Source organism: Akebia trifoliata, chromosome 14 (genome assembly GCF_017979445.1).
Source record: "Akebia trifoliata isolate Shusen 1 chromosome 14, ASM1797944v1, whole genome shotgun sequence".
NCBI lineage: Eukaryota > Viridiplantae > Streptophyta > Magnoliopsida > Ranunculales > Lardizabalaceae > Akebia > Akebia trifoliata.
Genome location: NC_141388.1, coordinates 2,699,053 through 2,712,577, shown reverse-complemented (window position 1 = coordinate 2,712,577; position 13,525 = coordinate 2,699,053). Strand labels below are relative to the sequence as shown.

Genomic DNA, 13,525 nt, shown 5'->3' with positions numbered 1-13,525 from the left:
GTTCCTAGACCATAATAACTAGGTGGCGACTCCCAAACCTCAAGGGTCAAAAGCGGATCCGCGCACCCCGCGGATCGAGGGCGCTTTCAAAACCCTCAATCCTCCAAAATCAATTTTTCACATTTTTCCCATAACCTAAATTTAATCCCACATCATATAAAATCTAAAATCAACCTAAACCCTCATAACCATTTTCAAGACAACTCCCAACCAATTCCTAAAATCCAAAATCATTCCATAACCCAAGCCCAATACACTAAAAAGTCCACAAACCCTTCACATCCAACCCATAATCCTAACCCACAAACCACTACCCATATCAATCAATCACCATCTTGATAATCAAATATGACACATGTCATCACCCCATCTCACATCCTTCATCCAACTACCTACCCCCATTAAACCTCATCTACCCATACATCAACCCATCACCTTTTCTCTAAAAAATCACATCAACCCACACCCTCCCCTAACATATCCTCATTACTCCCTATAAACCTCCATTATCTCAAATCAAACACATCAACCCACACATTCCCCTAACCTACCCTCATAATTTTCTAACCCCTATTCTCTCAAATCAAACACATCAACCCACACCTCCTCCTAACCTATTATCATCATACCTCCCCATAATCTACCATCATCATTTCTTATAAACCCATCTCTACAACCTAAACCTACACCCATCATCTCAAATCAAACACTCATTCTCTCCCTCAATTAAATCTAAATCCTTAACCTCTACACATCTTACCACATGTCACCATCTCCCTCACCCTCCCAATACCCTCTTACACCCTCCATTCTCTTAAATAAAAAATCACTCAATCAATCAACCACCCTCTTAAACACCAGTCATTTCACCTCACCAAACACTCCACCCGAATGGTTTGGGTAAGATCCAAACCATTTGGATCAAAACACAACCCATTTACCCTCATTACATAATTACCCCTCTCCCAACTCCTAATTTCATACCCCCACCTTTAAAACATATGACATTCTCTACTCTCCCCCATTTTACCCCATTATATCCCTAAAATAACCCATCAACATCTATAAATACCCACCTCCTCTTCCCAAAAAAAGGCCCCAACTCTCACTACCAATCACTATCCCCAACTCTCACTACCAACCATCATTCCCAACTCTCACTACTAACAACTATCACCAATTCTCACCAAGTCTACCAATCATCTCTTATTAACTCCACATCAAGTCTCACTAAAAAAAGAAAATCCCTACTCTCTCTAATCACCTCTTTCCATTCGCATACTTTCATATTCTACTAAGGACTCAAGAAGACTCAAAGAAGAAGGAAGGAAGGAAAGAAAAGAAAAGAAAACATTGAAGCATCAAGGTGGGTTCAAAGTACACCCCCCATTTCTTCTTCTCTACCCTCTCATCTTCCATCTTCTATTATCCCCTCTTTTCTTCATTTTGTTTTAGATGGACTTAGGATGAATGACCCCAAGGTAGAGGTTTATAAGGATCATTTTCATCGATGGAATAATCATATAATCGAGCTGAAAGCAAATCCCTACTTAGGGAACAAATACACAACACGTGGTACTTCATTGTTCATTTTTTTAAATCAAAATGACTAAGTTGAGTTGAGGTTACCGCCACTTGGTGGGGAGAAAATGGTGTCTAACACCTTCCATTTTCTCCAACCGAGTCGCTTATCTCGAATCTCAAGATTTGATCCGTACTTTATCCATCGAGAGTCACTAAACGTCAAAATTGCAATTTTTCAAAAAATGCACATCGGGTGACCATTCACACCCACTTACAATATGAATGGTGGCGAATCCAATCCTTAGTAGATGTGACCGTCGTAATGACGAAATCACGTATCTACACCCCCCTAATTATATCTTTAATTCTTTGGACCCTTAGATAGAGGGGTCTTTTAATAAATATCAGGTGGGCTCCCACTTAAATGGACCACTACTTAATATTTAGCCTGTGGGCTTAATTAATTGATTTTAATTATTTAAAATTTTTAATTCAATTTATTAAGATTTCATCTTGCGTTAATTAATTTTTTACTTATTAATTTCAAAATTTTGAATTTTCAGGGTTAGAAAATTATCGTTTTGCCCCCGAAAAGGACTTTTGTGTTTCGAGGTCATTTTTCGATGTTTTGGAATGTTTTAGAATCGATTTTTTATAATAAATTCAATGAGAGTATCGATTTGTGTCATTTATGGATTTTTGATGTGAAATGATCGTGGATCCTATGAAGGGCATTTTCGTAATTTTGTCAAATTTTGTAAAAATTGGTGAAACGATTTATTTGATTTCAGTTTGTTATTTTATGTATTTGAAAGGATTTTCCTAAGCGTAATGTAGGCTCTAGGGATGTTTTGATATTAAGGGTATTTTGATAATTTATCCATTTTTTAGTGATTTTCCTTGTGAAGCTTCTTTTTGTCTGAAGAATGATGATTTCTACGTTTTTTTGTCATATTTTCCTAACGTAACATGATTTCTAAAGTTTTACTTGTTTGAGATACCTCATCCGAATTTCTGAAACATATCTAGTAACAAACAAAAAAAAAACATTGGAATATACATCCATCATCGGGAACCATCGTAATCGAGTTGATGAGTTGATTAATCAGGCAAGTGCGAAAATGAGATTTCTACAGTTGTTCTTACACCTACTAATTCGATCAAGTTTGTTGAAGATCTGTTATTCTAAGTGCGTGACTAACAAATTTGTGACTGTTGAATTTTGGAAATCAATCACCTGAGACCAATTGTACTATGAATATCATCTTAAGGGGGCGAATTTGAATTTAAAGACAAGGGCCTCTCCGTACTTTGGTCATCCAATCAAATTGATAAGTTCTTTCCAACTATTATTACTGTTTAATTTAACATAACCTATTTCTAATTCAGATTTATACATTAGGAACAAATTTTTTTAAATTTGGTGAAAAATCATTCATAGTAAATTTATTATATAATGTATTACTGGGTTAATATTAAGGTGAATCTTTCTAAAATTTAATTTTCATTACAAACATTGTCAAGTAAATATTTCCAAATCCTAGAAAAAACAATGCTAATTTAATTTCCAAGTTATTATCTTTCCTTTTTTTCTTTCAAACCTTCTTTTATTGCACATTTAATTAGCTTCATAAAGCGAAAATACCACGAGATGATTAAAGAGATAATCATACTAGATTAATGTGATTGTAACCTATCTGTATCACCGTAACGCGTTCACACACAACACGCGCCTAATGATTGGGTGCATGTCACCGTCAAAGGGCAATGGTAACGTGTGAGGACTCGATATTTTACAAAAATCGAAAAGTGAAAATATCGTGCAAAATCTCATCTTGTTGAGGAGTATACCAAGCCACCCACTCTATATAAGTTGGAAGGGTGAGTAAGCCAAGAACCATCACAAGAAGAAAAAAGAAAAAACAGAGGGAGAAAGAGATAAACAAAGAAGATTATGTAGACAAGGGTCTACAATTTTCTTTGTTTCTTCCTTCAATTCTTTATGCAATGGCGTCGCCTTTTCAACAACAAAATGTTGTCGGTGGTGGTGAGAATGTTAGTGCCATTGGTCCTAGCACTCACACACCTGCAAAGGTTAGTGATGGTGTGAACCCCGATTCGAATCAACATATTGGAGGCATTCAATCCGGTCATGATTTGATTAATCCTGAAATCGCATTATTACCCGTCGAACCAGATGAACCCAACCCCCCGGCACCAGACTGGGAAAATTTTATTGACATAGATCAGGTAAAATATCACCTTACTTTTCTTTAATGTTGGGCTCGTTTTCCATTTCTATTGGCATGTAACCCTTTATATCTATTTATTGTTTACCTCATTCGTTTTAGCATATAGTCGCACCATCGCGTGTAGAGTGCGATTCTTCACCTATGCCTATATTGACTATTATTTTTAATTAGTATCAATTATTTTATTTTATTATGCAAGTGTTTTGGGGTTGATTATAAGGGAAGATTACTTGTGGATTTGTTTTTCTTTATTTTTTTTATTGGTATTTGTTTACTATTAGGTGGATGGGATCTACTATGAGGATCTGGAGGAAGAACTAGGATCACCATCCCCCCAAAGGGCTAACTCAAAATCATATGTGACATCGGAACATAACGGTGAAGAGGCTCTGTATTTCTCCGATGAGGAAGTGACATCAATGATACTGATGGGGTGCCCAGGTTGCCTCATTTATAAAATGTCATCTGAAGAAGCCCCGAAGTGCCCTGATTGCAAGGGGACCATGGTCCTTGCTTCCCCTCCTACCACCCCACCCCCATGAGAACAACAATGAGAAAAGATATGAATAAATAAACATTGTCTTCTCAAATAAGAATAATAATGAAAATCTCTCTTGCAATGTTAAAATGTGTTTTAGGAATTTTTGTTGTGTTTGATCTCTAAATTAAAAGAGTCCTGATTTTCAGACTCGGATTTTTTCACTCGATTGATGTGGGAAGAGCATAGAACCATAGATCATTTTCTTCGAGACACACAAGGGAAAAAGATCTATGATTTTGTGCCATTTCCATGCAACCAAGTACAAATCGAGTGAAAAAAATCATTAGCCAAATTAAAATGATACCCAACAAAATAAATCAACATCATCATCGAGACCACACTAAAAGAAAATATTATGATCCCTAGGAAACCTGTTTGTGTTGTCCATCCCAATTATCAACCATAAGTTTAATGGAAAGCCTCAAATCTCGTTTGAGGCTAGAAAAGTCGTCACCTAATCTAACCCAACAACTTTTCCAGGGTTTGAAGCTCTCCGTCAAACGTAACGCTAAGATTAGAGGAAAACAAAAGTTTCCTAAAACATTATCATTAATTTTTAAGATCTTTCTAGAAAATCTTTCTGAGAGGAATCCCTAGATGTATTCTCTCATCTCAACCGTTTGTTCGATGGACGATGAAATTTCCAAAAACTAATTTGTCAGTAAAAGTCTGTTAAAAAGATTTTTTCCTCAACGTGGAATACATGCAAAGAAAACGTATCTGTCCCATATTAAATAATTTTTAGTTTTTTCCACTAATGGAGAGTCCATTTAATTACTCATTTATTTCACTCTGACATCAAGTGAAAAATCACGAGACGCTAAAATGAAATTATCGTTAATAAATCGTGTTTACGTTATCTCACGCGCAAGCTGCGGTTGGTTGGCGCGTGAGATGTTGAAATTTTCGTCGAAAATAGCGTCTCGCGTGAAAAGGCTGTCAACTCTTTCTATATAAACCCAGGCAGGAAACTATCTTAAGAACCCATCTCTCTATTAATTAAAATAAATTAAATTAATATGGCTTGGCAATGGCAGTTTCAGCAACAAATTGGTGGTGGTGGGTTTGCTAATGGTAATGGTGGTGTGACTTCAGGTTCGAGCCAAGAACCCAACCACCCTCGAACCTTTTGGAAAACCCATGACCTAACTCCTGAGCTTGCTAACATAAAAGTGGACTTAGACGAACCATGTCCTCTCCCCTTTGGTTGGCAAAAGTTTCTAGACCTTAAGGTAACACATGCACCCCCTTTGCCTAGCCTTCACTTAAATGTAGAGGCATTATATCATAGTTTCTTTATTTTTCCTTCATTTTATTCTTATTATGTTATTTACTTACCTTTTCTCTTAATAGTTGTGATAGATGACTTAAATCAAGTTGGTAATTGATCAAAATAATGTGCTAAACATTCAGGACCTATGGAAATTGAATCATTTCTTGTCCATTAAGGTTATTATTTTTTACATGATTAGATATATTAAAGGTCTGAAGGGGATAACATTTCAAGACAATTCGGCCGTGGAATAAATTTTATATATGTTTTTTCAAGACCGTTGTCACAAAATTTCAATTCATCTTGAATTCTTATTTAATTCCCTAAAACTTGACTTGAATTTAAAGAATTGCGACTCAATTATCATTTAAACTTAAGGTAACTTTTTAATGTAATTAATTATAATAAAATGAATTAATTTTTAATATTCATGTTGCGATTGATTCAATGAAAAGTGGTTAAATGGACTAAAATATTATTCTTATGGACCCTACTTGGGGACAAACATGCGTGGTATTATATTTTTAAGAAATATATATGTTTTTTTTTTTTTTTAGTTGTGATATTTACAAAATTATCATTTAGTGATGATAGTAAAATTAAAATTCTTATTTTATTTTATTTTTAATTTAGAGACAAAATAAAAGTATTTTTGAATGGACATTCATAAAATTAAAAATATGGTCGTGGAAAATGTTATTGTCTTAATTAAGGTTTGGATCTAAATATTTGTAACTTATTTGATAGAGGCATTGATAAAAAAATTATGGGTAGGGATTAAAATGGGTCTGATTCGAGTTGGATCTAAATATATTTAGATCTAAATTTCTTTATCTTGATTCAAATATGTATCTAAATCTGACTTAGATCCTATTAGATAAATCATATTCCAATCATCTTGATGTCACTTAATTCGGACCCGACTTGATCGAATTGGGTCGAATAATTCCGGATCATTCCACCTTTTTTCTCCTATACTTGTTTGGTAATAGCTATACTATTCCATTTTACCATTATAAATAATCATTTTATTTTATAAGAATTTATGTTATATTAAAATTTAAAAAAAAAAGAATTTTTGAACAAATTTAAAATTTAATTTTCAAAACAAATATATTCTTGGGATGTAGGTGAATATATTGATGGATCCGAATTTGACCCTAATCTGACTTTGATCATGGGACATTAAATCATTTTCGACCCATTTTTTATTCAGATCTACTAAACCCACTAAAATCAGATATCAAATAAAATCCGACCCATTTCACACTAATTCTGGGTTATAATTTCTTTATGAATGAGTCTCATCTTATAAGCCTTGCTTTATTCTTTATTGTCCATTCACACTCAGAGCCATATAAGGTCATTATTCTTTATATTAAACTTTGTATTTGTTTGAATTAGACCGGTGAGATCTACTATAAGAAGAATAACCAAATGGGGTCTGAGACTACCATGGATCCAAGAGGGAAAGCACCAATGCTCGATCTGCAATTGAACCTGACACTGCCACCACCACCACCACCACCAATGGTGAACCCACAAATTGAGGCACCTTTCTACGGCACACATATGCCATCGGGAGTCAACATTAACGAAGGGATGACCATGCCATACTCTGACAACTCTGGAGCGAAGTCGATGATGTTGGTGGGATGCCCAAGCTGCCTCAAGTACGGGATGACATCGGTGACTAACCCAAAATGTCCTCATTGCAAGGGAACTGTTTTAATCGATTTTCGTCGTGAAAACAATGCCAATAAGGCAAGGATGAATTAGGGACGAATGTGCCAGTAATAATTGTACCTCTACTGTTTCTTATAGATTCAGTAGTTTGGTATCTAGTTCTGCTTCAATAATAAGAAAATAAAATAAACTCTATTACAATAAATCCTTCTCTATCCTTTGTTAATTGAGTGCTAATTTTCTTACTAGTTTATTATACCAACTCTCTGGGCAAACTCAAAAGTGCATCATATCATAGTAGAACCTTGATGATTTAGGAGACTATTTGATATATTTAAAAAAAAAAAAAAAAAAAAAAAAGGTAAAATAAAATTATGATAATAAGGAATTTGAAATAAGGAATGCTAATGTTAAAGCTAAGCTTTAGATGTTGTCAACCTCCCCAAAAGTACTATTTTTCAAAAATGTCTCTAGAAATTATCCAATTTGATTTTTAATGGTAATTAAAAAGAAAGATTGTCAATATTACCGTACAATTGTATTTTACAGTTCAATGACTCCTGTAACCACGGGAATTAGTTTTCCAAAAAATCTCTCTTTATTAAATTCTCTTCAAAATCGTCTTAGTTATTATTTAATTTACAAAAGGATCTTACAATATTTTAAATGATAAACAATGATAGATACACTAGACTAGTTAAATAAATTTTTTTTTTCTGAATAATTAAATGAAGTAATAAAAAATAAATAGTCTTACATAAATCATATTTTTGGTCTAGGTCTATCCCTAACATGGTTTTAAATCTTGTCCGATACATCTTGATATGTCCACCAACGAGACAGATAGACAAATCTAAAGTATCATACTAGATTTAAAACTATGGTTCATTTGTCTCATTATTGAATAAGATGACTCAATCTTATTCATGAACGAGACATCAAAATGAGTTTTAAAACCATGATCCCTAAAGAGGTTCATTATACTTTAGTGTAGTCTTAAACCCCCATCGGGTCTTAGTTGACTTAACCTAAGCCCGGGGTTCAAGTTGATATCTAGTTTTATGAAATTATTAAATTCCTGCATATATACCCTAACATTGGCATTAGGGTTGATCCCAACAGATCATAATTATATCCTAATTAAGTTGGCCACAATTAATGGGATGAATTTTTTTAGAGTCCAATCCTATCTTTGTGAGCTTAAAAAATGAAGGCCCTAAACCTAAATTTTTTGGGCCACCCAAGTTAAAAAGTTACTAGGCCAAATTTACTGTCGTACATATAACTCTTAGCTACCCTAACTAAGGCTCTTATTTATCAAATTTTTATAATGTACAATTAATCTCAATTAGAAGAGTCAACCCGTTGGTTTATTTTGTTGATGAAAAACCTTTTCCTTACAAACTTAGTAAGATTTTCAGACTTACTAGCTCAGATGGATTACCACATCAACAATCCAACACCACAGCCCTCTAAGTTTCTTAAAAAAACACTTAGATAAAAAAAAAAAAATCAAAAAACATTTCCTTTGATCTTGATCCAAGATTTTGGAAATATATGACTACGAAACTTCCACATATATACCGAACTTAAAATTGAAATTCAACGCTAAAAAATAATTATATTTTGGAATTGATTTTTTCAAAATTCATTGAATTTTGTCATTTACGAAGCATCAGATCATGTTTTTCGATGCCAATATGTGAGCCCAAGGACCCTTAATGAGTAGGGGTGTCAATTGGTCGATTCCTAAGGAACTTAGATTCATAACCATTATATTTAGTTCGATTCCGATTCTTATCGGTTACAGATCAGATTTCAAAATAAATAGAATCAGAATCAAAATCGTAATAAAATCACAAGTGCCCATCGGTTCCAATTTTCAAGAATTGAATGAGAAAAAAAGTATTTTAAATTATTATAAAATATTTTTTCTTTAAAAAAATTAACATATTATCAACAAAATTACTAATTTAATTATAATGTGTTATACTAAAAATACAAATTAATGATTTTTTTTTCAAAAATAAAATAAAAATTATCTTGCTTAAAAAATAATAAATATTTGGAAGAGTAACTCATTTTAAATTTCAATTGATAATTTATATAAAATTTTGAAATTTTTTATATAACATGTATTTATTTTGAAATAAAAATATACCTTAAATCATCTATTTTAGAAAGAAATGACAAAATAAATTGGTTCTGGTACCTATTAAATAGAACCTAACGATTTTGGCTCTTATCAATTTTAGTGCCGACTCTAATTGATTCTAATAAAAAGAAAATCAGAATTGAGGTTTTCGATTTTGATTCTGTTTTGATTAAATGGTACCCATTCATACCCTTATTAACGAGAGTTCATTCCCTTATTAATGAGAGTGAAACCCTTTCCAACTTAGTAAGGCTAGGCGGACTCTAGGCTGATTGGGTGTTTGTCACCATCATTGGATTCTTCTGATCTCCGTGAACATTTGACGATCAGTGTTAATTCCTAGGAAATTTATATTTTATTTTTGCCCATCTCAACGTTTCGTTGGACACAATATGTCCAAAGTCGTTGAAACAAAGAGAAGACTTTCCTCATTTAATGCGGGCAAAGATTTTCTGCCTCTTAGTCCAACGTATGAAAGAACTTATCTGTCCATAATAAATTTCAATTTATTATCTTTTTATCCTGTAATAGACTCTTAAAGTTTACATTAACTTCACTCCGGGCCCACCCAAAACAAACTTCACGAGATGATAAAAGAGATAATAATAAATCGTGTTTGCAATATCTCACGAGATGGTAGAGCATCAAATTAATGACGCGTGCCATTGCCATATGAAACTAATATACACCACCCCCCTAGGGGTGTCAATGGGTCGGTTGTGATTCACTTGTTAAGGAACTTAGACTCATAATCATTATGTTTAGTTTGATTTTAGTTCTTATCGATTTTGATTTCAAAATAAATGAAATTAAAATTATCAAAAATCATGAGTATTCATCGATTCTAATTATTAGGAATCGAACGAGAAAAAAAAATTACTTCTAATCATTATAATTCTTTTTACCTTTCAAAAAATTAATATATTATCAACAAAATTATTAACTTAGTTATAATTTATTATATTAAAAATACAAAATAGTGATTTTCTTTTAAAAATAAAAAATTACGTTAGTTAAAAATAATTAATATTTAGAAGAGAACTCATTTTAAGCTCCAATTGATAATTTATATGAAAGATTGAAGAATTTTACATAATAAGCATTTATTTTGAAATAAAAAAAAAACACCTTAAATCATTTATTGTATAAAAAAAATGACAAAATAAATTGGTTTCAGGTACTCGAAGGTACCCATTGGATGGAACCTAATGATTTTGGTTCCTATCGGTTCGGTTCCATTTTAAACCTGACCCTAATCGATTCCAATAAAAAGGGAATTGGAATTGGAGTTTTCGATTCTAATTAAATGAGTACCCATTAATGCTAAGAAGCCACTTCAAATCTCTATATGTCCCCCCCTCCCCCTCCCCACACACGCCAAAATGTGGCTATTTAATGGCTTCAAGTGACAGGGTGGGATGGTTCGTGTGGTCCGAAAATTATTCTTGTTGGATAAAGTTGGTCTTTGGGTCAGGCAAAGTCTGATGGACTAATGGTTGACCCGCTACCACATGAATCATCTTGTTACCCAAAAAAATTGTTCACCAACACTAAAATTATAGTAGAAACACTCTCTAGCAAGAAAAATCATTTTGAAAATTAACCAAAATTAATGTACACCATCCTTTGGGTAACCTTAAAATGGTTCCAACATAAGAAGTGAATACCAATTCATTTGTTACCATAAAAGTGGGATATTGAGTATATTCTAATTTTTATTAAAATATGATCATAGAAATCTTGCAAATGGCTCTACAAGTACTCTAACATAAAAGTAGAAAAAACTATCTACTATTGTCAATTGTAATTTGTTGACTCTACTCCTACTAGATCATGAAGAGATTTTCATAATAAAGTGGGTCTATAATAGGAAAGAATAATGATGATTGCACGTGGTAAACATATGCAGTTAATGTGGCAAGACACAGAACCGCAAATCTTTTTCCCTGTGTATCCCAAAGAAAAAGATCTATGGTTCTGTTCCCTTGCCACATCAACCGTGTATAGACCGCGTATGATTTACCGTGTGCATTTATCACGACTCAATAGGAAAATACTAGCCTCAAACAACGTCTGGGATTCATCATCAAACAAACGGTTAAGATGAAAGAGTACCTCTGAAAAAGTCTTGTTGATGTTGGCATGCATCCAATCAACAGGTGCGCGTGGTTTAGAGAAAACAATGTTCTATCAAAACCCAATCCCATGCCCAGCCCATTGATACGTGTGCTCTTAGCAAAGATATCGTGAAAATATCGTCCCTCACCAACCCCATACCTTTTATATAAGTTGAGAGAAGCCCTCGACTGCAACATAAAAAATGGCGATGGCGATGGCGATGGCGATGGTGATGGTACTACAAACCGCAAATCTGTAAGGGTCAGTGGTCGATACAAACCCATTCCCATCACAAATTGTTTCATCAATCTGAAATTGTCGTGTTCCTTTGTTAAATTAAATAAACCCTAATCTTTTTCCTTAGGTTGGCAAAAGTTCTCGATCTTCAGGTAACAAATCACCCTACCTTCCCTTAATATGGTAGCATGGATAGTCCCTTATTTTTAATTGATAGGAGATTCTTTAATCTCATTATTTCAATTATCTTTTACGTGAATCCATCAAAAAATCTAATTGAATCGCACCCAGTGCGATTAAAAATGGTTATTATTTATTTAACTAGTTAGATTTGATTACATATAGATATTGTTTAATTGTTATATTAATGTTTACTTTTTTTTAATTTTATTTTCTATTAGATCCATTTAACGATAGTAAGTCAAAAACGAGTGAACTTGAAGATGTCTGGACAGTCCCCGAATCAATCAACAACAGCTTCAGCAACAAGCTCTGGCATGACAAACGTCGGAATTGAAAGCTCCAGCAGCCTTACGGCTCCACATCGACTTGTGATGAGGTGTGGGTGTTGCTACAACTATGTCATGGTTTTAGAGGAAACTCTTATATGCCCATTCTGTAAGCGAATCGCTGTGCCTGATATCGGCAAGAAGATATCGACCAAGACAGAAAAGGAGGGTTAAACACCTTCTTTTTCTTCTTAGAATAATGAGAGTGGTTCTAGTGCTCTAGTACTGTTACTAGACTCTTTTGTTATGGGTTTGTTTCCCTTAATAAAGTTTTTAATATAATAAAGATATCGCAGTATCAATGTGCGCTTGTGATTACTTCTCTCGTACAAAAATCTCACGCACCCTCTCAGCTTCTCTCTCAATCTCTCATTTTATTTATGTATATTTTTTTTTACCAAAAAGGCCCACGATCCAGCAACTTTTGATATCTTTGTTATGAGATATTTTGTGATTTTAAAATAGGTAATTTTGTAATATATTTTAAATTATAATGTAAACTTTGGACAACCAAGATCATACCTTTGGGGAGCAGATCTTCTATAACGAGTCTCTTGTTCTACAGTACAAAGAAAATCACAATGGAGAAATCTAACAACACAGTCCTCTTAGATTCAAGATTTAGATCGGATTAAAAAATATATATATATATTATCAGTAAAACTTTTTTTTTCTAAATCAAATCAAGTGTTTGAAATAGACGATCACTGAAATCCTAAATTTTAACGATTAGATAACTCAATCCTTGATATGGGCTATAGAGAACTTCAAAAGAAAATTGGTACAGAGGATTTATTCCCATTTATGATTTTGACTAGCGTTATTAAGATAGTGAGAAAAAAAGGCCGTACTAAACCTCATCCACCGTCAAAAAGACCTCAAGATGCATAAGGTAAGGAAAGGGTTTTTCTAAATAAATAAAAGAATAATGATTTTTTGACGCCCCCGTCTGACACACACTCCCTGACGTGGCATGGACTAAAATCATAGATTTTTTACCTTGGGATACATAACTGCACATATTTATGAGGATGTACAGTTGTGTAACCTAAGAGAAAAAAAAATATGATTCTAACCCATGCCATGTCAGGGGCCATATGGCAGTGTCTGTCAGAGGGGCAAAAGAATATCATGACTCTTTATAAAATTACCAAGATATTTACTATTATCTTTCTATGGGAGCCGATCCTCATAACTTCTTTAGCTCTTTTTTCTTGTAGTTCCTTGTAG

General features: G+C 33.4%; 1 protein-coding gene and 1 long non-coding RNA gene across 3 annotated transcripts; both read left to right on the top strand.

Annotated features, from left to right (window-relative positions):
* Positions 1-3,412: 3,412 nt before the first annotated feature.
* LOC147385477 (uncharacterized) lies at positions 3,413-7,481 on the top strand. 2 transcript variants are annotated; one of them, XM_086424678.1, is made up of 3 exons: positions 3,413-3,774; positions 4,058-5,549; positions 6,995-7,481. In XM_086424678.1, exons 1-2 carry the CDS (start codon positions 3,532-3,534, stop codon positions 4,316-4,318), a joined length of 504 nt encoding a protein of 167 aa, XP_086280804.1. In that variant the 5' UTR covers positions 3,413-3,531; the 3' UTR covers positions 4,319-5,549; positions 6,995-7,481. The 2 variants fall into 2 exon arrangements, with proteins under 2 accessions (XP_086280804.1, XP_086280803.1); XM_086424677.1 differs by lacking the exon at positions 3,413-3,774 and having other exon boundaries at positions 5,300-5,549.
* Positions 7,482-11,428: 3,947 nt separating this feature from the next.
* LOC147385476 (uncharacterized) lies at positions 11,429-12,613 on the top strand. Its single transcript, XR_015171674.1, has 2 exons — positions 11,429-11,938; positions 12,188-12,613. It is a non-coding gene; the product is annotated as an uncharacterized LOC147385476 (long non-coding RNA).
* Positions 12,614-13,525: the final 912 nt, after the last annotated feature.

Excerpts from the sequence above, each read along its gene's own strand:
- LOC147385477 (XM_086424677.1), top strand. The coding sequence starts at position 5,337 with ATGGCTTGGCAATGGCAGTTTCAGCAACAAATTGGTGGTGGTGGGTTT. Across the intron at positions 5,550-6,994 it reads AAAAGTTTCTAGACCTTAAG|ACCGGTGAGATCTACTATAA; the intron begins GTAACACATGCA and ends TGTTTGAATTAG.